This window comes from Cebus imitator, unplaced genomic scaffold (genome assembly GCF_001604975.1).
Source record: "Cebus imitator isolate Cc_AM_T3 unplaced genomic scaffold, Cebus_imitator-1.0 Scaffold316, whole genome shotgun sequence".
Lineage (NCBI taxonomy): Eukaryota > Metazoa > Chordata > Mammalia > Primates > Cebidae > Cebus > Cebus imitator.
In genome coordinates, this window is record NW_016107631.1 from 2,077,904 (window position 1) to 2,103,541 (window position 25,638).

Sequence of the window (25,638 nt, forward strand, 5' to 3'; positions counted from 1 at the left end):
GGGTCAGGGATACTTTTTAGCTTTTTCTCATCCCACCCTCATGCCAATGCCAGCTTCATCTACCCTTGAGTCCTGTTAAGCCATTCAAGGATGAGTGGATCAAGTTTTTAATCAGGAAAAAATACTTCTGCAGCCCCTGATTTGAGAGTAAGAAATAGAAAATGAGGGTATTGTGAGTGTCATTTCTAATTTCTAGACCTCACCCTGGGGAAAGTGGAAGTGGAAAAAAACTACGAGAAAACAGAGTGGTGGGGATTTGTAAGGCTTGGATGAGATAGTATGTATTAAAGGGAGAACTTAATTACTTTACCCTTAAGTATAATGTTTGCTGGAGTTTCGCTCTTGTTACCCTGGCTGGAGTACAATGGCGCGATCTCAGCTCACCGCAACCTCCGCCTCCTGGGTTCAGGCAATTCTCCTGCCTCAGCCTCCTGAGTAGCTGGGATTACAGGCACGGGCCACCATGCCCAGCTAATTTTTTGTATTTTTAGTAGAGACAGGGTTTCACCAAGTTGACCAGGATGGTCTCGATCTCTTGACCTCGTGATCCACCCACCTCGGCCTCCCAAAGTGCTGGGATTACAGGCGTGAGCCACCACGCCAGGCATCTTTCTCTTTTTAATCAGACTATTGAAGGTATCCTCTATTCCTTTTATGAGTTTTCTTCTTGTATTGCTTAAATCATGAATGGATGTTAAATTTTATCAAATGTAATTTCTGCCAATATTAACATGATTATTTTTATTTTTTCATTTACAACAGTACAAATTAGATTGATGAATTCTTTAATGTTGAGCTACCCTTGCATTTCTGAAATGAACCATGCTTACTCATAATGTATCTTATATATTTGTACTTGATCTCCTAGATTTGTTTAGAATTTCTGTATTTATGTTTATGTAAAGATGGCTGTTGTTTCACTTTTCTCTACTGTCCTTGTTAGGTTTTACATCCACTTATAATAGTCTCCTGAATGGAATTGGAAAGTGATTTTCTGATTCTCTTCTATAGTATTATATCTTTTTAAACACTGTTACACTTTAACATTTTTTTCTTTTAATTTTCAAAAAAAATTTTTTGCGACACAGTCTCACTCTGTTGCCCAGGCTGGAGTGCTATAGCATGGTATCAGCTCACTGCAACCTCTGGCTCCTGGGTTCAAGTGATTCTCATACCTCAGCCTCCCGAGTAGCAGGTATTGCAGGCATGCGCCACCATGTCTGGCTAAGTTTTTGGTATTTTAAGTAGAGACGGGGTTTCACCATGTTGGCCAGGATGGTCTTGAACTCCTGACCTCAAGTGATCCATCCACCTCCGACTCCCAAAGTGCTGGGAAAATAGGAGTGAGCCACTGTTTCTGGCATCAACATTTATAAAAAGTGTTTACTAAAAAAACTTTTTAAAAACATTTACATGAAGGCAACTAGGTCTTGAGTTTTCTTTCTGGGAAGGACTGTAAATATGGATTTAATTTCTTTAACAATTATTAGATTGTTCAGTTTCCTTCCTCATATCTTTCACTTTTGGTAAACTATTATTTTCAAGAAATTTGGCCATTTCATCCGAACTATGAGGTTTATTGTCATGAAGTGGGATAACAACTGTATATAAACTTCATATGTTTCTTTTCATACAAGAAGAATGTAAGCTATCTGAGGGCAGGGATTTCAGTCCGTATTGTTTGCAGATGGATCCTCACCCCCATGTGTAAAACAGTGTCTGACATGTGGTAGGCACTCAATAAATACTGAATTAATGAATCGATAAATAGTAGTGTCACCTAGATATTTAAGTGAAAAACATTTGTTATGTCTAATTATCTCCAGCCCTCATAACATGAAATTAAATCATATCTACTAAATTCTCACACACATGTGCACAATATTTACAAATTCCCAGGTGGCTTCCATTTTCATAAACACCTTAAATTTTGAGTTTCCACTTCAATAAAATACTCTCACTAACCACTGCCTAATGACTTTGTGTTTAAATAAATCAACTCATAACTCAGCCCTATACCTTGCTTTTTCCACATAAACACTCAGAAAGTGTCATTTTTGTATTGTATAACATACTTTCCTGATGCAATGGCAAAAGACACCACTCAACATGAATATAAGGCAGTCCTGTTATCAACGTTCTCACTCACCCCACTGTTTCACTTACTCATTTCCTCTCCCTTTACCTCCTGCCTCCCCTAAAGTTCTGTGCATTTCCAAGGCAGAGCAGTTTGCCAGTTTGCCCATTTCATTCTCACTTTTGACTCCTATAAATGCTTTCAATTAAAAAAAAAAGTATATTCTTTAATGCCCACTAAGTTGTGGCCATAGAAAATAAGGAACAAGATAAAAAGGCAAGAGAGAAAGTCAGGAGCCATGAAGGACGGTGTGTGACCTCTAGATAGGAGAGTCAGGGCTTCTGGATGGGCTAAGAGACTTCCTCCACTGCCAGGACAGGGAATTCTTACCTTTCTTTCCCACTGGCCTTGGTTAATTGCAGTAGAAAGTGCCTGCTACATTCTCCCCATTTTTCTTCTCCTCATTAGGAATTTCCATTGTGGATTCCCAATTCTCATTGCAACGTGGTATATTGGGGCTTCGAAGCTGAGTATTCTTTTAAGTTATGGGACACATACCACAAAGAAACTTCAACATAAAATGTTGGGAATGTAACCCTTGGGAAGGATGGAGCTACTTCTCTGTTTGGGAGAATAGTGTGAAGGGATCTTGAGTACCCAAAGGCATAATTCTGGCCGAGGCTGACAGCTGCCTACCCCAACGTTCATCACCCTTCCTCACTGCAGTGAATGTTTATAAGGGTCTGTTGCCTCAGCATCCAGTCTGAACACAAACTTAATTTTCTCATATGAGGCACAGGGCTCAGTCATCCTTGACATAGTTTCCAGTTCTAAGCCACAAGTCCAAGAAAAAAAAAAGAGGAGCTTTAAATTTAAGTACTGAGCAGAATCCAGATCTAGGAAACATAATCCTAGCTCTAGAATACTTACTGATTTATGAACCAACTTTTAAAAGAGGGGTGATAAAAGGAAATTAAATATGTCATATATATATATATATATATACACACACACAATGTTTTAAAGTAAACATATGACAAATAGATGAATAATGTCCATTTAATATATAACTACATCAAAACAAAAATTTTACAATTTGATTTGATTGAGAGTTCATATATTAATTTGTATACTAAAAAATTTATATAACTAAAGGACAAAAAGGCATGATTTGGTTTTGTGCCTTTACAACATAGGTACTAACTTAACTCCAACAACAGCAAAAATGCTCAAATTGACAAAAATTTATGGACTTAATATTAGGGCTCAAATTATAGTTACACATGAGGATCCCACTGAATTTACACACTCTGCCCTTATCGTCTTGAGAAGACAACTACATATACCGTTTTGAAAAGTAAGCATATCTCATTTTAACTACAGCCTTGCCTAAATTACCCATAGTCATACCTATTGTTCTAAAATAGCCTATGTTGGCGGCAGGCTGCTCTGTGTTGGAGGTATACATAATAAATAATACATTAAAATTAAAGTAAGTTGTTGGCACTTAGAGATTGGCTTGATAAAAGGGGATCACTTAGTCCCCCAGTTAAGACAGTTAATATGGCCCAATGTAGGGTGAAACATGGCGTTCAATAATTAAGTTTTGTTACACAAAACAAAATAAAATGGTGACTATCCATGCTGTGTCTCCATTTATCAGCCCAAAGTGCTTCCTGTTCTCATATCTGAGAATAGAAAATATCATAAAGAGTCCCTTATGATGGATGACCACAAGCATTAAGGAGGTAGTCCCATCTATCAGGGACCCCATACATAACAATATTATTAAAAATTGCTAATACTATTCAATCAAGAACTGGTAAATATTTTGTTCTCATTCATTTGGCTAGCATGTTCTGTTAAGTGCTTATTTCTACAGACCCTCAGCTACAGTTGCCTCCACCACTGAAGAAACACAATACACCTTTCCAGGCTACCTAGGGGTGCCCTCATAGCTTTGTCATCACACACAAGCTTTGCAGACAAGAGCTTAATGACATCCACAATCTCCATGAGCACAGATACAGCATTACGTTGAGGACATCCTCCTCCAAGAAGAGTTACTTGATACACACATTACGGTCATTTAGACTAATTTGTCTCTTAGCCTATTCAAGGTACTACAACAAAATTTATTACACAGGGTAATTTATAAACAACATAAATTTCAGCCAGGCATGGTGGCTCATGCCTGTAATATCAGCACTTTGGGAGGCTGAGGCGGGTGAATAACCTGAGGTCAGGAGTTCAAGACCAGCCTGGCCAACATGGTTAAACCCTGTCTCTACCAAAAAATATAAAAATTAGCAGGGCATGGTGGCATACCTGTAGTTCCAGCTACTAGGGAGGCTGAGGTAGGGAACTTGGTTGAACCCTGGAGGTGGAGGCTGCAATGGGCCGAGATCATACCACTGCACTCCAGCGTGGGTGACAGAGTGATGCTCTGTCTCAAAACAAACACACACACACAGACATACAACATAAATTTATTGCTCACAGTTCTGGGAGGTTATAAAATCCAAGGTCAAGGTGCTAGCAGATTCAACATCTGCTGACGGTCATTACTCACAGACAGTGCTTTCTATGAGTCCTCACATGGTGCAAGGGACAGACCAGTGCCCATAGGACTCTTATAAGGCACTCATCCTACTTATGAGGGCAGAATAGTCATAACATCATCACCTACTAAAACGGCTACCTTTTAATACCATCACCTTGGAGATTAGAATTGCCCATACAAATCTGGGGAGGGGAGAAACAGACATTCACATCATAGCAGGTAAGTTATAATAAAGCAATCACAACTTTAGGAATGTGGGGTTTACAAAGTGTACCAACCTAACCTCATCCTCGCTATATACTTGCCCTATGAATCTACTTTATTTGATGATTTTTGAGCTGTATTCTTTTGTTTCCATTTTTTTTTAAATAAAGAGTTTTATTTATTTTATTTATTTTATTTTTTTTTTGAGACGGAGTTTCGCTCTTGTTACCCAGGCTGGAGTGCAATGGCGCGATCTTGGCTCACCGCAACCTCCGCCTCCTGGGTTCAGGCAATTCTCCTGCCTCAGCCTCCTGAGTAGCTGGGATTACAGGCACGCACCACCACGCCCAGCTAATTTTTTGTATTTTTAGTAGAGACGGGGTTTCACCATGTTGACCAGGATGGTCTCGATCTCTTGACCTCGTGATCCACCCGCCTCGGCCTCCCAAAGTGCTGGGATTACAGGCTTGAGCCACCGCGCCCAGCCTTTTTTTTTTTTTTTTTTTTTTTAAAGACGAGTCTCACTCTGTTGCCCAGGCTTGGAGTACAGTGGCATGATGTCAGAGCACTACAACCTCTGCCTCCTGGGTTTAAATGATTCTCGTGCCTCAGCCTCCTCAGTAGCTGGGATTACAGGCATGTGCTACCACATGCGGTTAATTTTCATATTTTTAATAGAGACAGGGTTTTGCCACATTGACCAGACTGGTCTCGAACTCCTGGCCTCAAGTGATCCACCCACTTCAGACTCCCAAAGTGCTGGGATTATAGGCATGAACCACCGTGCCTGTCCTAAGCTGTATTCTTTAGAATAAACCAGTAAATGAAAGCAAACTGATTTATTGTGTTCTGTGTGCCATTCTGGCAAATTATCAAACCTAAGGAGGGGGTCATAGGAACCCCTGATTTATAGCCCATCAGTGAGAAGTACAGGTGGCCACGTGGGGCTTGGATTGGTGTCTGAAGCGAGGACAGTCTTGTGGGAGTGAGTCCTTTAACTTGTGCGATCTGATGCCAGCTCCAGTTAGCGTCAGAACTGAATTTAATTGTAGGACAGACAGTGGTGTCTCCAGAGAATTGGAGAATTGCTCTGTTTGGAAAAAAGCCCACACATATGCTGTTAGACGTATGTGTGTAAACAGAGAAGTGAGTTTTTGCTTAATTGTGCATCTTTGTTTATTCCTTTCCTCTCTTTCTTCTCACCTAGGTAATTGTTTCTTTCATTTTCCTGAATCTCTGAAGAAGAAAGGGCCTGGACTCTCAGATTCCCTGACTCTTATTATTTGGAGGGATGAACTCCAGTCTCCCACAGAAGGTTAGAGGTGAAGGAACATTCAGACACACAGGTTTTTACGACAAGTAGTTTGATGACATCTCCAAGGCGTCCTTTGGGAATGGTAAGAAACTCTAAGTTTCTGTCACTGGATTGATTTCAGCTCCATTGTCCTTCAGCAAAGTCTCTGCTGAAGGCTATTATGTAAAAACCATAGGACATCATTGGTTTAAACTGAGCTACTGTACTACACCCAACAAACAAAACCAAAATAGAGTCACTCAGACTAAAGTTCTATGCCACCAAATCAAAAACTAAGTTGTTTATCCAGCTTTCCAAGAAATCATAAAGAGGGAGAGAGAGAAAATAGCCAAATTCCCAAACAGGTCACTTTCAGTAGGCATGAAAATGCCTCTGCTTTAAGCCTTACTAAAGAAGTAACCTAAGTAACCATGTCAGTCAATCTGGGTTTTTTGTTTTGTTTTGTTTTGTTTTGTTTTTATCATTATTGTTTCCTTATTCCCGGTGCAGAAGAAGCAACTTTAAAATGACCATTCAGCTTTTTGTTCTTTGTTTCTGCTTTCTTTAGCCCTCCTCTCCCTATAAAACCAAACTTCTCTGTTCTACTCATCAATACACACATTTTATTTTAAGGGATTAGATGTTGTCAAATTCTAGAATTACAAATAAAGCCAACATAAACTTTACACTAAATTTACTGTAATTTTGTCTTTTGACAAATCCTTAGAGCTGGTGTTGCTCAACAGGAAGCCAGGAACTGGCCACAAGGAAAGGAACTCAGCTGGTGGTAAGTTGGGGTCTGGCAATTTAACAATTGCCAATTATTGTTGGAATGCTTGCTCTGAGGTATCCACTTGCCAAATACAGCTTTTGAGTGTTTGCTATTTTTCTCATTTAATCTGAAGTATGCTACAGATATAAAATGCATTTATCTTCTAAGACTTAGTATGAAAAAGAATGCCAGTTAGCTCATTGATAATTTTTACTCTGATTACATGTGCTAATATCATTTTTGATATGTAGGATTCAACAAAATATATTATTGACGTTAATTTCTCTAATGTTTCCCACTCTGTTTACACACAGCTACTTGAAAATTATAATACACATATGTGGCCCGTGTTTACAGATCACATTATGTTTCTATTGGACAGTGCTATGCTAGAGACATGGCATCGAAAGAAGGTGCTAGTTGTGGAGTTTACCTATTAATGGAGAAAGCATTTAGGATAAAAAAATTAACGAATGAACAAGTAAGAAAAGCATCTGGTGAGATAGGCTGGGGCAGCTGTTTTGCAAATGGGTCAAGAGGGCATCTCTGAGAACAAAATATTTAAGCTAAAAAATATAAATATTTAGAAAAAGCCAGGTGTGGAAAGCTCAAGAGGAAGATCGTAGTAGGTGGACGGAAGAGAGAAAGCAAGACCCCTGAGATGGTGAGGAGCTGGCATGGTCAAGGAATCAAAGAGTCCACCATGGGCCCAGCACAGTGTGTCAGGTGAGAGTGCAGAGATGAGGTACGGAGATACACAAGACAGATCCCAGGGCACTTGAGAAGTGTGAGTTAGAAATTTGGAAGCTATAGAAGAGTGCTGAGAAGAATAACACCATTGCCTTATTTTTCCTTTTCAAATATACTTTTTCTGTGTCTGGACTTTAGGGAACAGCAGGAAAAGGAGTAAGCTATCTGCAAGGTCTATGCAAATATCCAAGCCTGACAGGGCCATGGGCACGGGTAGTGGAGATGAAGATGGCTCCGGCTGTGCATTCAGCATGTTCTGTAGATAGAATAAACAGGACTTGGATTGTATTGTGTGGTAAGGAAAATGAAAGGTGAGTTCTAGATTTAGAGCTTTAATAACTGAATATTTAAGCTCCAAGTAGATACAGAACATTGGAAGAGTGGCAGGTTTGGGAGGAAGGGACAAACAATGTTTGGTTTAGGCAACGTTAGGTGTGGAGAGTCCATGGGACTCCCACGGGGAGATATCAAGAAGTCAATTGATTATATGAGACTAGAGCTCCAAAGGAGGCCAATGCTAATAATTCAGATGAGATGATGGTACTTTAAGCTGTGATGACATCACCTATAGAGTGTGCGACACCCTAAATTTAGAGAAATTTAGACCAGAAAACACCGTGAATTGGACTGAAAAGAGGTGGCCAATGGAGCTGTAAAGACAACCAAGAGTGGATTGTGTATACATCTTATGATACGGAAAAAAATGTGTTTGAAGAAGGAGAAAGATCTGGTGGGTCCTATGTCACTGGAACATCAGGATAAAAACTCAGAAAGGCCCACTGGATTTGGTAGCCTGGAGGACACATGCATCCTTAGGAGAGCACATTAGCTGGAGAGCTAAGGACTGAAGTCAATACAAAATGGATTCAGCAGAGCAGGTGAGGTGAGGAAAAAAAAAAAAGCAAGCAATTAGAGATCACCATTTCTAAAGTTTGTCTAGGAATTCTCTTTACAGAAAACACTTCTCTTAAAGAAATAGGGTAGAAGCTTAGAAAGAAGTATGGGCCAAGATTGGTTTTCTTTTAAAGAGAAGGGATAGAAGAATGTTTATGTGATAATAAGAATGGTGTAGTAGAAATAAAATCTTGAGGGTTTGTTTTCAGCAGAAAACAGAAGGGCAAAGTTCTTGGGAAGATGAGAGAGAGTGGGATGGAAAGCAAATGCGAAGAGGGAAGTCACTGGGAAGAAGCCGTCTTTATTCACAATAACAAGGGCAGGTAAATTGAGGGTTAGGAGAGAAAGGGCTAAAAAATGCACATCTAACTGTTGCCATTTTCTCATTAAAATATCAGACAAGGCCATTCGCTGAGCGTGGAATAGTAGAGGAAGTTGGTTAGTTTGAGGATAAAGCAGAAGGGCTGAATGTTATTTTAAGGCATGAGAAATCACATGTGCTGGAGAAGCACAGATGCTAACAAGGAAGTGCTGAGTTTCCATTTGAAACCTGTAATCATACATCCAGATGTGCCTCTCAATAACTGTGACACTGAGCAAGTCACTTCCCCTCTCTGAGCCGTGGTTTCCTATGGATTACACAAGAACGATATTTGTCCCAAAACAATTATGTTATAATTAGAAATAATAAAATATACATTGGTTGACACACATTGGGACCTCACCAAACAGCAGCCCTCATAATCAGTAGAGGTATAATCTCTGATCCACGGTTCTCTTCCCCACTTTATAACTAGGGTGAATCCAAAATTCTACAACATCGTCTTCTTGGTCCATCCCCACCTGTCACTGGACACTTATCTTTCCCTCTTGTGTCAACATTTCCAAGTGACTTAGAGATTCTTGATACATCATACCTTCTGAATGCCTTCTAGGATATTTGGAGAGTGGGTAGAGAAAATCTGAGTCTGTTGAGGAACTAGGGAATGGGAGAGCATTAACTATACAATTCTGTTGAAATCAGTCCAGTTGAGCTCCAACTCTGGTTCTACCCCTTTCTGACTGGGGGCTTTAAATAATTAATGTAACCAGTGTAAGTCAACTTCCTCATCTGTACAATGGTTGTACTAATTATAACTAACATTAGTCAATATTCACCATGTCTCAGGGTGTGCTCAGTATTTACACATATTAATACATCCCAACCGCAGAGGCTGTGAGAGGAGTTGTTAGGGTTAAAGGAGAAGCTCTTGGCATGTGGGTAATGTTCGTAAATCGTAGCCATTATTCCCATGAACATCGTTCTTGTCCTGACCTTGAATTTCATAATGCATGGCCTGGTAAGCCCCATGACATAGCACACAGCCTGGTGAGGACCAAGAGTTCCCATTTGTCATAGACTCACTCAGTCTAGCCTAGATCCATGTCTAATCTCACTTAATCCTCACCTCAAAGTTAGACTTCACCACAAAACTGTCCTCATTCTGCAGAGGAGAAAACTGAGGCTCAGAGAGATGTCACTGACCAAGCACTCATATTGGCAAGGTGCCAAAGACAAGAGTAGAGATCTAACTTATCCCAAAGCCCAGTGCTCTTTATAACAGTGATGCTCAACTAGGGGGAATTTTGCCTCCCCCAGGACCTTTGACAATGTCTACAGACACTTTCAGTTGTCACTCCTGAAGGGGAAGTTGCTACCAGCATTGGTGGATGGAGGCCAGGGGTGCTGCTAAATATCCTACTGTGTGCAGAACAGTCCCCCACAACAAAGAATTATGCAACCCCAAATGTCAGTAGTGCCAAGATTGAGAAACCTTGAGCTACATTACACAATGTCCCATGACAGGCCTCAGTGAAAGTTATTGGTAATGACAGGAAGAATAGGAAGAGAGAAAGGGAAAGAAGGAAAAAATCATGACACTAGGGTATGACCATATCCTGGAAATCTTTGGGGAACTCCTTTCAAATGCAGCACTGTAGAGCTGCAAAGGTAGTGGCTCTGAAGTTGCTCATCCTGAATTTCAAATCTCGCTGCCCCCCCGGACTGGCTGGAAATGACGCTGAAAAAAACTACTAAAACCCCTAGGCCATGAATTCCCTCTGGCTAAAAAGGGGTAACGATGGCTGCCCCACAATGTTATTACGGGTATTAGATGTGAACAAGTGCTAGATAATTGCTGCTTTTAGAGAGGCTGGATAGCCCAGCTCTAATTTTCATGGTCATAAAAATCATTGTAGTTTTTAGACAGAGAGACTCAAGCAGGGTGGGGGGTTGTGGGGGGGGTTCATGAATACGCATTTTAACAAATACCTTGGATGTTTGTGATAAAGCCCACAGACCACGGTATAAGCAAATTTGGACAAGTGGCAAAGGCGCAGGGGTCACAGAGACCTTTGGGTTGAGTTGGATGCAACAGCTTCCCATGTGACCTGCTGCAGAGGCAGGGACTATAATTTTGTGATTTCGTTTCTTAAAAGCAAGGAAATAGATACCAGAAACACCCCAGGATACCTTCGCATAGTGTAATTGCCCCGAATTTAGTCATGTGTCCACCAATAAACGATCCTTTGCAAAGCAAAAGGAATTCTAGTTAGCACAAATTAGAAAACCAAGATATACCTGCAAAGGTGGTGGAGGGAAACCTTCTCCAAAGAGTATCTGAACAACATTGCAATTTGATTTGCAGAGAAGAAATGAGGAACAGTTATTTGGTTGGGGGAGGGGGCGTTACTGGCAATATCTGTCAAAATTGTTGCATAGAGAAAAGGCTTAGAAGTCAGACTAAGCTGAACTAAAGATGTTTGTCTACTATTTCCTATTTAAGTGATCAGCAGATTTCACAATTGCTCTCAATATTGATTCATTCTTATGGAAACGACAAATAATGAACACTGCCGAGCTATTATGTAGACCAAACTACTACCCATATGTATCAATTAACACAGTAAAAATAGTCTCTGATAAGAACCCCACAAATATGAGCTAAAGATTCATGCTCATTCTGTTTATCCCACAGACCTTGAAGATATATAACATGAATGCTAATTCACTGCATCCCAAACAGAGAACTTTGTATCAAGAAGAGACAATGAAAAACAGTCCGGGAAAAAGTAGATACACAGCCCTCTTTGTTCACTTCTTCTAGCACAGAATCTATAGGATATATTTTGGCTTTATTTATTTTTGGAGGATGGTGTCTTGCTTTGTTGCCCAGGCTGGAGTGCAGTGGTGCGATCTTGGCTCACTAAAACCTCTGCCTCCCGGGTTCAAGCCATTCTCTTGCCTCAGCCTCCCAAGTAGCTATAGTTATAGCTCTTGCCACCAAACATGGCTAATTTTTCTATTTTTAGTAGAGATGGGATTTCACCATGTTGGCCAGGTCCGTCTCCAACTCCTGACCTCAAGTGATCTGCTCGCCTTGACCTCCTAAAGTGCTGATATCATAGGTATGAGCCACCACGCACATAATATATGTCTACCTATTACTGGTAATGGTTCAAAATCCTCTTCAGCTATGAACTCAACCCAAACCCTAAAACTTTAAATTAAATATCACCTAAAAAAATAGGTCAAGGGTCCTCACAGTGGGAGGGACAGGAGCTAAGAGACTGGGAGAGCATGAGGCTGAAAGAAGTTTGCAGACCTTGCCAGCATGTTTGCATTCAGTGATAGAGACCAGACATGAACCTTCCGACTCTGAGTCTTGTGCCTTCCTTACGATACTGAAACAGCCTCTGCTCAATTCTCCATTGTCCATACACTCTGAGTTTAGTATTTCTGCTGCTGGATAGAGCCCTTTAATTTAACTCTTGGTAAAGTAATCAGCCTGATAGGTGGAATGCATATTAATAATGGTGGGAATATGGAGTACTAACCTTTCCCAAAGGAACTCCAAGAGAGTGCCAATTTCATGCTGTGACTATCAAAAAGGCTCACTGGAGTGGGTCTCCTGGTGGGGGAGGTGCTATAGTGAAAGTTAACGAATAATTGTACTGTAAGATGGTTCTACAGCTGAGAAATGGCCATTGCTGAAATGTTTCATGTTTCAGGTGTGGGAAGATGGAAACCGACTTCTCCATCCCTCTGAATGAATCTGAGAAGATGCTCCCTGCGCCTGATGGCTACACCATTCTGTGGATCTTCTCATTGCTATTCCATGGAGTCAGCTTTGTCTTCGGGGTCCTGGGCAATGGGTTTGTGCTCTGGGTGGCTGGATTCCGGATGAAACGCACAGTCAGCACCATCTGTTACCTGAACCTGGCCCTTGCTGACTTCTGTTTCAGTGCCATCCTACCATTCCGCACGGTCTCAGTCGCCATGGGAGAAAAGTGGCCTTTTGGCCGGTTCCTATGTAAGTTAGTTCACGTCATGGCAGACATCAACCTTTATGTCAGTGTCTACCTGATCACTGTCATTGCCCTGGACCGCTGTATTTGTGTCCTGCATCCAGTCTGGGCCATGAACCACCGCACCATGAGTCTGGCCAAGAGAGTGATCATGGGACTCTGGATTGTTGCCATAGTCTTTACCTTACCAAATTTTATCTTCTGGACTACAAGTACTGAGAATGGGGACACATACTGTATCTTTAACATGGCATTCTGGCTTGACACTGTTGCAGAGAATTTGAACGTGTTCATTAACATGGTCAAGGTCTATGTGATCCTCCACTTCATTATTGGCTTCAGCATCCCCATGTCCATCATCACAGTCTGCTATGGGATCATCTGTGCGAAAATTCACAAGAAGCGTATGATTAAATCCAGCCGTCCGTTACGGGTCCTCACTGCTGTGGTGGCTTCTTTCTTCATCTGTTGGTTCCCTTCTGAAGTAATTGGCATTCTAATGGCAGTCTGGCTCAAAGAGATACTGTTCAATGGCAAATACAAAATCGTTGTTGCCCTGGTTAACCCAGCAAGTTCCTTGGCCTTTTTTAACAGCTGCCTCAACCCAATTCTCTACGTCTTCATGGGTCGTAACGTCCAAGAAAGACTGATTCGCTCCTTGCCCACTATTTTGGAGAGGGCCCTGAGCGAGGGCCCTGACTTAGCCAAGAGTAGCAACAGAAACGCCAATCCTGCTTCACCTCCTGAGGAGACAGAGTTACAAACAGTGTGAGGTTGGGGGTACTTTTGAGCTCTCTACCCTGCGTTTCTTCTACTCTCACACCACCACCACAATCACCAACATAAGAGAGGACTTCTGTATCATATGTGTGGGGGTTTTCCCCACAACCAAGCAGTAGACACCAGCTGGGTGTCCTACAATTAAATTCCAACACTATCTACCTGGAGCTAGTATCGGATCCCACAGGTATAAGGGTTCATTCCAAAAGGCTGCTCCTCCAGTTGAGACACAAGTCACAAATCCAGGCTTCTGAAATTTCTGACCAACCAGCTTCAATATGGGGTTCCCACCAGCCCCTCTTCGGGGATAGAGTGGCTCATGGAACTCAGAGAAATCATTTAATTGCTAGAGTGGCTCATGGAACTCAGCCAAACATTTATGTAGGCTTGCTGCTTTATTATACAAGATACTACAAAGGATATAGGTGAAGAGGCACACAGGGCAAGGTATGGGAGAACGGATATGCAGGTTCCATGCCCTCCCTGAGTGCACCACCCTCCAAGAACCTCCATGTGTTCACCTATCATGAAGCTCTCCAAGTCCAGTCCTCTCGGGTTTTTATGGAAGCTTCATGATGTCGGCATTCTTTCCCCCAGTGCATACTATATAGGACCCTCTCTGGGGAGAGTCTTAAGACCCATAATTAGAGAGGTGGGAGAAGATTAGAGTCCTGATTTGGGGTAGATGAAGGAGAGGAGAGAGATTCTGTTTCCTGAGGCCTAATATGCCCAACATTGTAACATAGGACGGTAGCAAAGGCTGTGGTAGTTATGAAGCAGAAACCATGGGCTAAAACCAACATAGATTTTAATACCAGATACCCTAATCCCAGTCCTAACTTCATTTAACCTTGGTCACATTGAGGCATTCCAGGATGAGTGGCTCAAGTGTTTCCTCAGGGAAAATACTTCTGTACCCCATGATTTAAGGGTAAGAAGTAGACAATGTAGACAATAAGGCCACTGTAGGTGTCATTTTTCATTCTGGACCTCAGCCTATATCCTAAGTGGAAGTGGGAAAAAGAGTACGAGAGGAGAGAAAAAGTGAGGGGATTTGTAAGGCTCAGATGAGACAGTGTTTTTTTTGGAAAAAAAAAAAAAAAAAAACCTTTATCTTACCATTAAGTAAAATGTTTGCTGTAGGCTTCCTGGAGCTTTCTCCTTTTAAAGTTAGACTGTTGAAGGTTTCTTCTTAGTTAAGAGTTTTATTTTATTCTTTAAATCATAAATGAATATTGAATTTTATTAAATGACATTTCTATAAATATTAACATAATCATATTATTTTTATTCCTTCATTTACATGATTATAAATTAGATGAATTTATATGTTAAACTACCCTTGCATTTCTGAAATAAACCATGCTTGCTCATGATAGCTTTTCAACATTTATCATCTGTCTCACAGATTTGTTTAGAATTTCTGTATTTATGTTCATGTAGAGATGGCTCTGTTATTTCACTTTTCTCTACTGTTCTTGTTAGCTTTTACATCAAACTTACATTTTCCTGAAAGGAGTCTGGAAGTGATTTTCTGATTCTAACCTCAGGTATTATATCTTTTTTGAACATTTAGAAAAATTTGCTAGTGAAGCCAACTGGATCTTGGGTTTGCTTTTTGAGAAGGCTTTTAAATACAGGTTCAATTTCTTCAACAATTATTAGGCCTGGCAGTTTTCTTTTTCACATTGGTCACTTTTGGTAAACTGCGATTTTCAAATTCAAGGAATTCGGCCATTTCATCCCACCTACGAAGCTTATGTAATCACCCAGTGGGTTCTTCGTGCCTGCTGCACAGACAAAACCAGTTCAGTGAGACTGTGGTATTGCAGTAAAGAAGGAGTTTAATTAAAATGATACTGGCCACATGGATGAACTGAAGCTATCATTGAAATCAGTTTCCTCACAGCTGAGAGGTTATGGTTTTTCAAAGACAGTTTGGTGGCGAGGAGCGAATGGGTGCTGCTGACTGGTTGGGGAGGCAATCATAGGAAAGTGGGAAGTGGTCCTCATGCACTGAGTCTGCCTTGGAGTGAGGGGGTTACAGGACCACTTGAGTCATGAGTCATTGCTAGTATGCAAGTCTGAAAAACATCTCAAAAGACTAATTTTTAGGTTCTACAATAGAGGTGTTACCTATAGAAGCAATTGGGAAAGTCACAAATCTTGGCCCTTCCTGCCCAGGGGTCTCTGGCCACATGACGTGTGGGCAGTAAGGGATTATAGAAGCTATAATTCTACATTTTAGCAGAATTCAGACCCCTTGAATTAATCCTAATCTCAGGGCCTTTCATTACTTTTCAGTCCCAGAGCAAGGAGGGTGTTTGTTAGGGAAGGCCTACTATCATCCTTGCTTCCATGTTAAACTATAAACTAAATTCTTCACCTGCTTATCTTAGCCTACAGACAGGAGTGAGAAAAGACAAGACAACCTTTGAGGCTAAAAGCAGGAAAAAGTCAACCATGTTAGATTTCTCTCACTGTCAAAATCTTTGCAATTGTGGTTTCATTTATTGTCATGAAACAGTGCAATTGTACGGTACTTGGTATGTTTCTTTCAAGTAATGAGAATGTAAGCTATCTGAGGGTAGGGGTTTTGGTCTATATTGTTTGCTGATGGATTTCAATCTCCTGCATATAAGATAGTGTCTGATACATGACAGGCATCCAATAAATGTTTACAGCATTGATAAACAATAGCATCACTTAATGTCCAGTCCAAATTATCTCCAGCCCTCATAATATGAATCAGGTCTAGTAAATTCCCACCCTCATGTTCACAGTATTTGTAAACTCCCAGCCGGCTTACAATTTCATGAACATTTCTGATTTTGAGTTTCTGCTTATGTAAAATACTCTGGCTAACCATTGCCTAATGACTTTTTATTCAAATAAATAAATCATAACTCAGCCCTTTACCTTGCTTTCTGCACATAAACATTCAGAAATTGTCATTTCTGTATTGTATAACATACTTTGCTGATGCGATGGCAAACGACACTACTCAACATGTATATCAGGCAGTCCTGTTATCAACGTTCTCACTCACCCCACTGCTTGACTCTGTTAATTTCCTTCTCCCTTTCCTTAATGTCTCCCCTAAAGTTATTTGCATTTCCAAGGCAGAGTAGTTTGTGCATTTTATTTGCATGTTTGACTCCTAAAAATGCTTTAAAGTTCACAGGAGGTGTATACTCTTAAATGCCCAACTAAGGTGTAGCCATAGAAAATAAAGAACAAGGCTGGGCATGATGGCTCATGCCTGTAATCCCAGCACTTTGGGAGGCCAAGGTGGATGGATCATTTGAGGTCACGAGTTCGAGATCAGCCTGAGCAACATGGTGAAATGCTATCTCTATTAAAAGCACAAATATTATCCAGGCATGGTGGTACACCCGTAATTTTAGCTACTTGGGAGGCTGAGGATGAATCATTTGAACCTGGGAGTTGGAGGTTGCAGTAAGCCGAGAATGTGCCACTGCACTCTAGCCTAGGAGACAGAAAGAGACAAGCGAAAGAGGGAAAGAGGAAAGGAAAGGAAACGAAGAGAGAGAGAGAAAAGAAAAGAAGGAACAAGGACAAAAGGCAAGAGGGAAAGGCCAAGAATAACAGTATACAACCTCTGGATAGGAGAACCAAGACTTCCAGATGGACTAATTAAGAGACTTCCTCCACTGCCGGGATAGGGGATTTTTACTATTCTTTTTCAATGGCCTTGGTTAATTGCAGTAGAACAGTGCCTGCTGCATCCTCTTCATTTTTCTTTTTCTCACTAGGAGTTTTCATTGTGGAGTCTCAATTCCCATTGCATTATGATATACTGTGGGTTCAGGAAGCTGAGTTTTTTGTTTTGCTTTAAGGTACGGGACACTTACCACAAAGAAACACTTCCCAATGTGTGTCCATATGGATGGATCACTAACTTCCTGTATCAAGCCTGGTCGGTCTGGGATGGCATTACTGCGTGCTGGTTTTAGATTTTGCTGCTTTGTGCAACATAGTACTGCTGTTGTCAGGCGTTGCCTTGGGGACTCTCCAGAAGTTCTGGTAAATACAGATGACTCTGAACCTTCAGGCTCCCCTGTAGCTCCTGGAGGGCAGGTTTCACTGTAACGAGAATGTTTCACTATGGAACAGAAGTCACTCTTTCTCCAGTCAGGCCCCTGGTGATGGGCCACTACTCGAGGGCATGTTGTCCCTTGAGCTATATATGATGCTCTTGTTACATGGGGTCTTGATAGTGGTCTGGCCTGTATTGGGCATAAGTTGCAAAGTTCTGGTCTCCAGCCAGAGTGAGTTGGCCAGTATGATGAAACTCTACCTCCATCTCACTGATGAAAGAGCCACAGAATACCAGGCTCCTGGGCAGCAGCAATTCCTTCATAGTGAAGTCAGAAAAGATGATAAAATGCTGGGCTTTGCTGTGTTGATAAAGGAGAGGCAGTATGAAAGGATCAAGTCAGCTAAATGTAACCTGTGATATGGCAACTGCACCTGCCTGAGTCCCTTGCACCTTGCAAGAGCAAGTGCTGCTGAGGCAGGTACCTCCTTGGTTGCTATATTCCTTGCTGCTATCACTCCTTGTCCCCACCAGCCACTCAAAGGTCAAGTGGGGCACCCTCAAAAGGGAAGCAGCTGCCTACAAGGCCAGTACAAATGGAGCTCACCCCTCAAAAATTTTTGGTAATGATTTGTAAGGTCAAAACAACAGGGTGCCAAACCCAAGGTCATCTAGATTTTCTCCTGTTATCTTCTAGGAGTTTACAGTTTTGTCTTTTACATTGAAGTCTATGATCTATTTTCAGTTCTATTTATCGGGTAGAAACCTGACTGACACAGCATATGTTTACAGTGTTAAAAAGAAAGAAAAAAAAAAAACAGGAAAGATAAAGCATTAATAGAAATCAGTAGAAACTGCGTGGAAGAAATGGAAATGGTCTGTCTTCATCATCAAATTTTCTTTTTTGTGTTTCTGCCATCAGCATATACATATGTTCTCTAATCTACTAACTGAAAACTTAAAAACTTCTTGTACCACACACATCCTCCTGAACTTTACAACCAATTTCTCTGCTCTCCTTGACAGCAAACTCAAGGGTCACTTCCAGTTTATTCTCTTCCTTATTTCACATTTTCTCCAGAATCCATTCTAAATGGGTTCGTATCTTGATTACTGCACTTGGGACTACCCTTATCAAGGACAACAGTGACATCCTTTGCCATGCTGATGCACTGCAATTTCAGACATTTGGTGCTTCCCTACGAATCCAATGGGATAAATCTAAATTATATATGCTTATCTGATAATGATGGGAATCTTAGGCCCCTAAGCATACATGACTCAGTTGTCCACACCCCTTTTACTTTAAAATATATAATTTTCCTGGAGATATCATATGTGTTTGGTTTTCTTCCTACCTCAGTGACTTCTCTTTCTCAATTTCCTTGACTGGCTCTTTTCTGACTTTTAAATGTTGGTGTACCTGAAGGCTCAATTCTAGACCCTCCTCATCTATTTATCTCAATGCAGTCATCCTAGGTAATGTGTTCCTATAACTTGAAATCCCATCTGTATATTAATGACTCCCCCTAAACATCCATCATAATCCACAACTTCTCTTCAGAAGTCCAGACTGCATTTCCACTTGAAAACCTACAGGGCATCATCAAAATAAAACTAACAATTTGATTCCCCCAGAACGGTTGCTTGCCAAATCCTCTCCACTTCTTCTAAATTTAGGAAAAGTCATTACCCTCTATCAAATGTCTTAAGTCACATATATAAGTAATTATTGATTCCTTTTTATTTATTTTTTAATGAGACAGAGACTTGCTCTGCCATTCAGGCTGGAGTGCAGTGGCACAATCTTGGCTTACTGCAACCTCCGCCTCCCAGGTTCAAGCAATTCTCCTGCCTCAGCCTCCCAAGTAGCTGGGATTACGAGCACATGCCACACCGCCTGGCTAATTTTTGTATTTTTAGTAGAGATGCGGTTTCACCAAGTTGGCCAGGCTGGTCTCGAACTTCTGATCTCAAGTGATTTGCCTGCCTTGGCCTCGCAAAGTGCAGGGATTATAGGCATGAGCTATTGATTCTTTTAATCTAATCCATCACCATATCCCATTGGCTCTATGTCAAAAACATGGACCAAATCTGTGCGTTTCTTTCCTGTCTACTACCACATGACTTCAAACCACCACCATCTGGACCACTACATTAGTTTCCTAATCTTTCTACTTTCACTCTTGCTCCATAGCAATCAATTATTTACACAACAGCCAAATTTTTCTAATGTAAATATGATCATGCCCCTCTCTTAACACCCTCCAACAGCTTCCCATTGTGCCAATAATAAAAACATCTGACTCCCAAAACCTCATATTATCTGGCTGTTGCCTGTCCTGCTGATGTTCCTCCTCAAAAGTGTTTTTCCCATCTACTATGACGTTAGTAATTACACTAGTAATATCTTTATTTCTCAAACATACCAAATTCATTCTTATCTCAGAATCTTTGTACTAACTGCTCTCCTGCTTGGAATATTCTTCCTCTTGAACTTCACGTGAGCAGTTCACGTAATTCTAATCTCACCTTAAACATAACCTCCTCAGAATATTTTTGTTTTCTGAGTCCCTAAGATAGCACAGCCTCTCAGGCACTCTCCAGTCTAGTTCATCAACTATTTTAGTTCTTTTCACAGCATTCATCATACCTTTCTGTCAATCACAAAACCACCTCCCTTCTCTCATCCTTCATCTGTCTGAGGGCCTTTGATGGCTCTCTTTTTCCTCACCTATTGCAACAGCCTCCACATTCATCTGTCATTTTTCAGTAAGAGTGTAAAAGAGTGGGTAACCAGAAAATGAGGTCTGAGCCAGATACAGCAGGGTTTGTTAAGCCTGAGTTAAAAGTCTGGTAGCCATTAAAAGATGCAGAGCTCTGTTTTTCTTTTCTTTTTTTATTATTTTAATTTATTGAGCCTAAAGCTTAACCATTACTTTCATTTTTATCTTCTTGAGACAAAGTGTCACTCTGTTGCCCAGGCTGGGGTGCAGTGGCACAATCTTGGCTCACTGCAGCCTCCACCCCCTGGGCTCAAGCGATCCTCCTGCCTCAGCCTCCTAAGTAGCTTGGACTAGAGGCACAAGCCACCATGCCTAGCTAACGAACCATAACTTTCAAAGTAAAAATTTGTCATTTTTATGAAGTCCAACTTACTCCTTTTTTACAGATTGTGCTATTGGTGTCATGTCAAAGAATTCTTTGCTTAGCTCTTGGTCCTGGACATTTTTTAATGTTTTCTCCTAAAAATTCAGTAGTTCTGCATTTAACATTTAAATCTATAATCCATCTTTAATTATCTTTTGCAAAGAATGTAAGGCTTAGGTTGAGTTTCTTTTTTGTTATTATTTTTTAATCTCCAATTATACCAGTACCATTTGTTGAAAACAATATTCTTTCTTCATTGACTGTTTTACTTATGTCAAAAGTTAACTGACTATATTGTGTGTGGATCTATTTCTGGACTCTTTTGTGTTCCATTGGTCTGTATGTCTACCCTTCAGCCAATATCACACTGTCTTAATAATTTTAGCTTAATAGCAAGTCTTGATATTAGGAGGCATGAGTACTTCAATGTTGTTCCTTTTCAAAAGTAGTTTGGCTATTTTAGTTACTTTGCCTTTCCATATAAATTTTTAGAATTAGGTTGTTAATGTTTTTTTAATTTGAATCACCTTGAATCTATGGATTTGCTTCAGGAAGAATTGATGTCTTAATCATATTCTGTCTGCAGTACTCTCTTATTCAGTACTAATCTTTGAACTCTGCCTTGTTCTTCCCAACTCCCAACTTTATCTTCTCATTTCAAACTCATTTCAAAGAATCTATTGGGCTCTACCTGTGTTTCCCCTAGTGCACTGTGGCCTGCAAACTCTCTCAAGTCAGTAAGCAGAGCAATCACAGGGATCATCTTATTTATTTCCCCTTTTTGGAGATTGCAATGCTATACTATCCATTGTCCAGTGTCGGAAAACCATTCTTTCCCATTTTCCCTAGATTTTCAGTTGTTTAAGGTAGCAGCATAAATCTGGTCTCTTTTTTTGCCATCACTGTTGGAAGTATCTCTGTTGACTGTGTTTTAAAAAGCCATTTTTTCTTCTGTTCATGGAGAGAGTGAGTTATCTGTGAAAGCTAGTTCAGGCACCCAGGCAAGAGATGGCATGGGACTGTATGAGCATGGCAGCACTGGAGGTGATTCTTGGGGCACATAAAATCAGCAAGCACTTGGATTTTGGTTACCAAATGAGAGAAAAATCAATAATAAATTTTAGACTTGGCACTTCATCAAATGAGAGGACAATGGCTCTGATTCCTAAAAGAAAACGAAGGAAGGGGCAGGTCAGGGAATAGGAGAATTGGAGACATTGTTTTCAGAATGTTTAGTTTGTCATGCCTACTGTTTGTGCCCACAGAAATTCCAAGAAGTTGACTTGGTTTTATGAAGCTGTAATTTTGGGAAGTAGTCAGGGCTGATGATGGTTTAGATTAACGGTTAGGGGTACAGTGTATTCTTCTGGTATTAGTTCACATGTCATAACTGCACATATTTAAGGGATACAGAGTGATGTGTTGATACATGTATACAATGTATAATAGTCAAATCAGGGAAATTAGCATATCCATCACCTAAAACATTTATCATTTCTTTGTGTAGTGAACATTCAAAATCCTCTCTTCTAGCTTTTCGAGAATACACAATAAATTATTTATTTTCTAGTCACTTACAAAGCAAGCAAAAATAGTACTGGAATAGGGGCAGGGTCTTACTATGTCACCCAGGCTGACCTAAAGAACTGTGAGATAATAAATGTGTTGTTTCAAGCTGCTAAATATTTGTGAGAATCTGTTTTGGCATCAACAGAAAATTAATACATTATTGATGCCAGAAACATCAGAAACAAGCCAGGCATGGTGGTTCACGCCTAATAATCCCAGCACTTTGAGAGGTTAAGGTGGGCAAATCACCTGAGGTCAGGAGTTTGAGGCCCCTGGCCAACATGGTGAAACCGCATCTCTACTAAAAATACAAAACTTAGCCATGTGTGGTGGCACACACCTCAATCCCAGCTACTCAGGCAGCTGAGGCAAGAGAATCACTTGAACCTAAGAGGCAGAGGTTGCAGTGCGCCAGGATCATGCCACTGAACTCCAACCTGGACAACAGAGTGAGATTGTCTCAAAAAAAAAAAAAAAAACAACTATCAGAAACAATTTAAGTACATCATACCTTCCTTCCTTCTTACATATTTATTCACCTGTATTCAAACTTAATGTACTTTGCATGAAGCTACATTTCCTCATTCTACCTTTGTCTGAACCTTGATTTTATGGTTTCTGTTTGGTTTTCCCTAAATTTTTAAATTAGAAATGTGTGTATTTTCATATAATAGTTATTTGTATTAAGCCTTGCAAATCCATTGTAGAGAAAGGCAAAAGTAAGAAACAAAGCCTCATCATGGCTTTTATCATTTTCTTCTGTTCTTAGGAAAAAGCTTCATTTCTAAGGTATGATCTAGCTGTTGGCTTTTCTGATTCTGAACCTTTTGCAAAAGATCTCTTGCCAAGAGTAAAGGAGACATTTCAGAGAGGGGCCCAGCCATCAGAATTGACAATTACTAAATTTCCCTCTCTTAATGAAGCACAACTTTTTAAAAGCACAAAGCTAAGGTTGGAAAAAGCCCTCAGAGGTCAGACTAATCAGGACCAATGAGGAATTTCCAGTCCTCTACCTCCACCCCTAAATATAAACAGAAAAAGGCAACGAGAACCTGGACTATCTTCTCCCTTGCATGGGATCAGAGCCAGGCAACTTCTGGTGGAGGAACTGATAATGGATTTCTGGAAGGTTCTAGAATCTACAGACCCAAGTTCTAAACTGGGAATCAAGACAAAGTGGGTAGAATCTGTAAATCTGTGTACCAGGAGTTGCTAGGTTTTTAAGTCTGTCGAATTTCTTTATACATAAATCATCTTCCCACTTAGAAGTTGAAAAGTTGCTGACTTAGTCCTTAAAGCACTTCACTGTAGATACTGCTCTAGAAGCTTTCTGTTAACACTGATGCAGTTGTTAATAGAGCAGTTCTGGATACTCCATAGCACACACCGACACCTACACACCTAGAAATGTTTCATCTGGGGTGTAAAAGGAGAGTCAGCAGAGTAAGGTTAAGTAAGACCCATGCCCTGAGTCCCCTCCCCAGCCTCCAACATGGGATCCATCTGGCCCATGAGAGCAAGAAGAACAAGAACTGCTTCCCACCTCAGCCACACAGCAGGGCAGACTCACCAAGAACTGACTGGGTCTGACCTACCAAAGTCTGCCCCAGGCAAAGCAGAACTGCCAGATGAGCTCAGAATTGATATGCCCAAGGCCAATTGCCTCATAATGCTGCCTAAAGAAGCCCCAGCAAGCACTGGCTAAGGTTCTGTTACCTCTTCAACTGCCTTGAACACCCAGATAGAATTCACTCACGTGGAGAAAAATGGCCAAAGGCAGATGTGTACCAGAAACCCCTACTGGGGCTAAACAGTCAAGACATACCAGCCGCTAACTAGAATAAGAGTTGTTAGGCCTCCTAACTGTACTTCCCAGAAACCTCAACAGCCCAGCACAGGTGTCTTAGGCACTGCCCATGCCCAAATTACACTTCCCAGGAAGCTTAGCAGCCCTGCTCAGAAGTCTCAGGTCCCAGAAAAGGCAAAGAGAGGCTAAACATGGGGTAGACGACACTCCACAAATTCAGCAGTGCTTGCTTCTCCCTCAGAGAACCTGGTCCCAATTGCCTCCTCTGGTCCCTCCCTGGGAGGCTGAACAACCTAGGAGCATTGGCTCCAGTAACTAGACCAAGCTTCATCTCTCCCTTGTTCAGGTGGAGGGGAACCCTCAGTAAATTATAACTTTTATAATTCACTTTATTCAGCCCTCTTGAACATATGGGACATTTATAGCATCTGTTTCCAACATCCTTTCCTGCTATATCAGTGTGTCACTTCTAGGTCTCTGAGTTTTCCTCATGTTACGGGGTTGTATTTTCCTGCTTCTTTGCACACCTGTGTAAGTTTTTTGATTGGATGCCAGACATGGTCAATTACTGACAGATGGCTTTCTATTTATTAGTCTCTGTCCGGAAAACTGCTAAAAACTTGGAAAGTTTGGCCTTTTTGTAGCTTGTATGTATGTTTTGTGAGGCGGGCTCAAGGCAGCCTTTAATATAGAGCAAATCTGAGCCACCCATAAAAGCAACACTCCTAAGGTCCACTGTAATTCTCCAAATGTTTGGAGGCATTTCCATTCCAGCTGGTGGAAATGCCGATTACTCCCAACCTTGTGTAGCATCCAAGGATTTTTCTGCCTGTTCATTTCCAATAGTTCTTCCTCCAACCGGGGGGGGGGGGGGTTTCCTCATATACATGTGCTGATTATGACTCAAAGGCTTGTGGGGGAAACAACAGAACTCTCAATTCTGAGTGCAGCTCTTCCCCAGTAATCCAACTCAAGAATTTGGGCCACCTTAAATTCCTCAAACCCAAAACTGTCTCAATTCAGAGAGATGGCTGGGATCTGCTTGGGTTTCTCCTCTCAATGCTGCAGACTGGAAACATTCTCCAGGCACTAAGCTGGGGCAATCCTAAGGCTCATTTCATTGTTTCCTTTCTCTCATGGAAAGTCATCCTGAGTCCTTTACTCCTCAAGCACTGATGAAGTTCACTCATATATTGTGTATCTTTTTTAGATATTTAAGGCAGGAGATTACATACATTAGACATTTATCGTTAAAGAAAAAGGGATTGTGGCCGGGCGCGGTGGCTCAAGCCTGTAATCCCAGCACTTTGGGAGGCCGAGGCAGGTGGATCACGAGGTCAAGAGATCGAGACCATCCTGGTCAACATGGTG

At 41.0% G+C, this 25,638-nt stretch overlaps 1 protein-coding gene across 1 annotated transcript; it reads left to right on the plus strand.

The window, feature by feature from the left end:
- The first annotated feature begins 6,675 nt into the window (after window positions 1–6,675).
- On the plus strand, window positions 6,676–14,020 carry FPR3 (formyl peptide receptor 3). The gene is made up of 2 exons (XM_017503881.2): window positions 6,676–6,925; window positions 12,605–14,020. Exon 2 carries the CDS (start codon window positions 12,615–12,617, stop codon window positions 13,671–13,673), a length of 1,059 nt encoding a protein of 352 aa, XP_017359370.1. The 5' UTR covers window positions 6,676–6,925; window positions 12,605–12,614; the 3' UTR covers window positions 13,674–14,020.
- Window positions 14,021–25,638: the final 11,618 nt, after the last annotated feature.

What these genes read in the sequence shown, in the direction of transcription:
- FPR3 (XM_017503881.2), top strand. Translation starts at nt 12,615, where the DNA reads ATGGAAACCGACTTCTCCATCCCTCTGAATGAATCTGAGAAGATGCTC.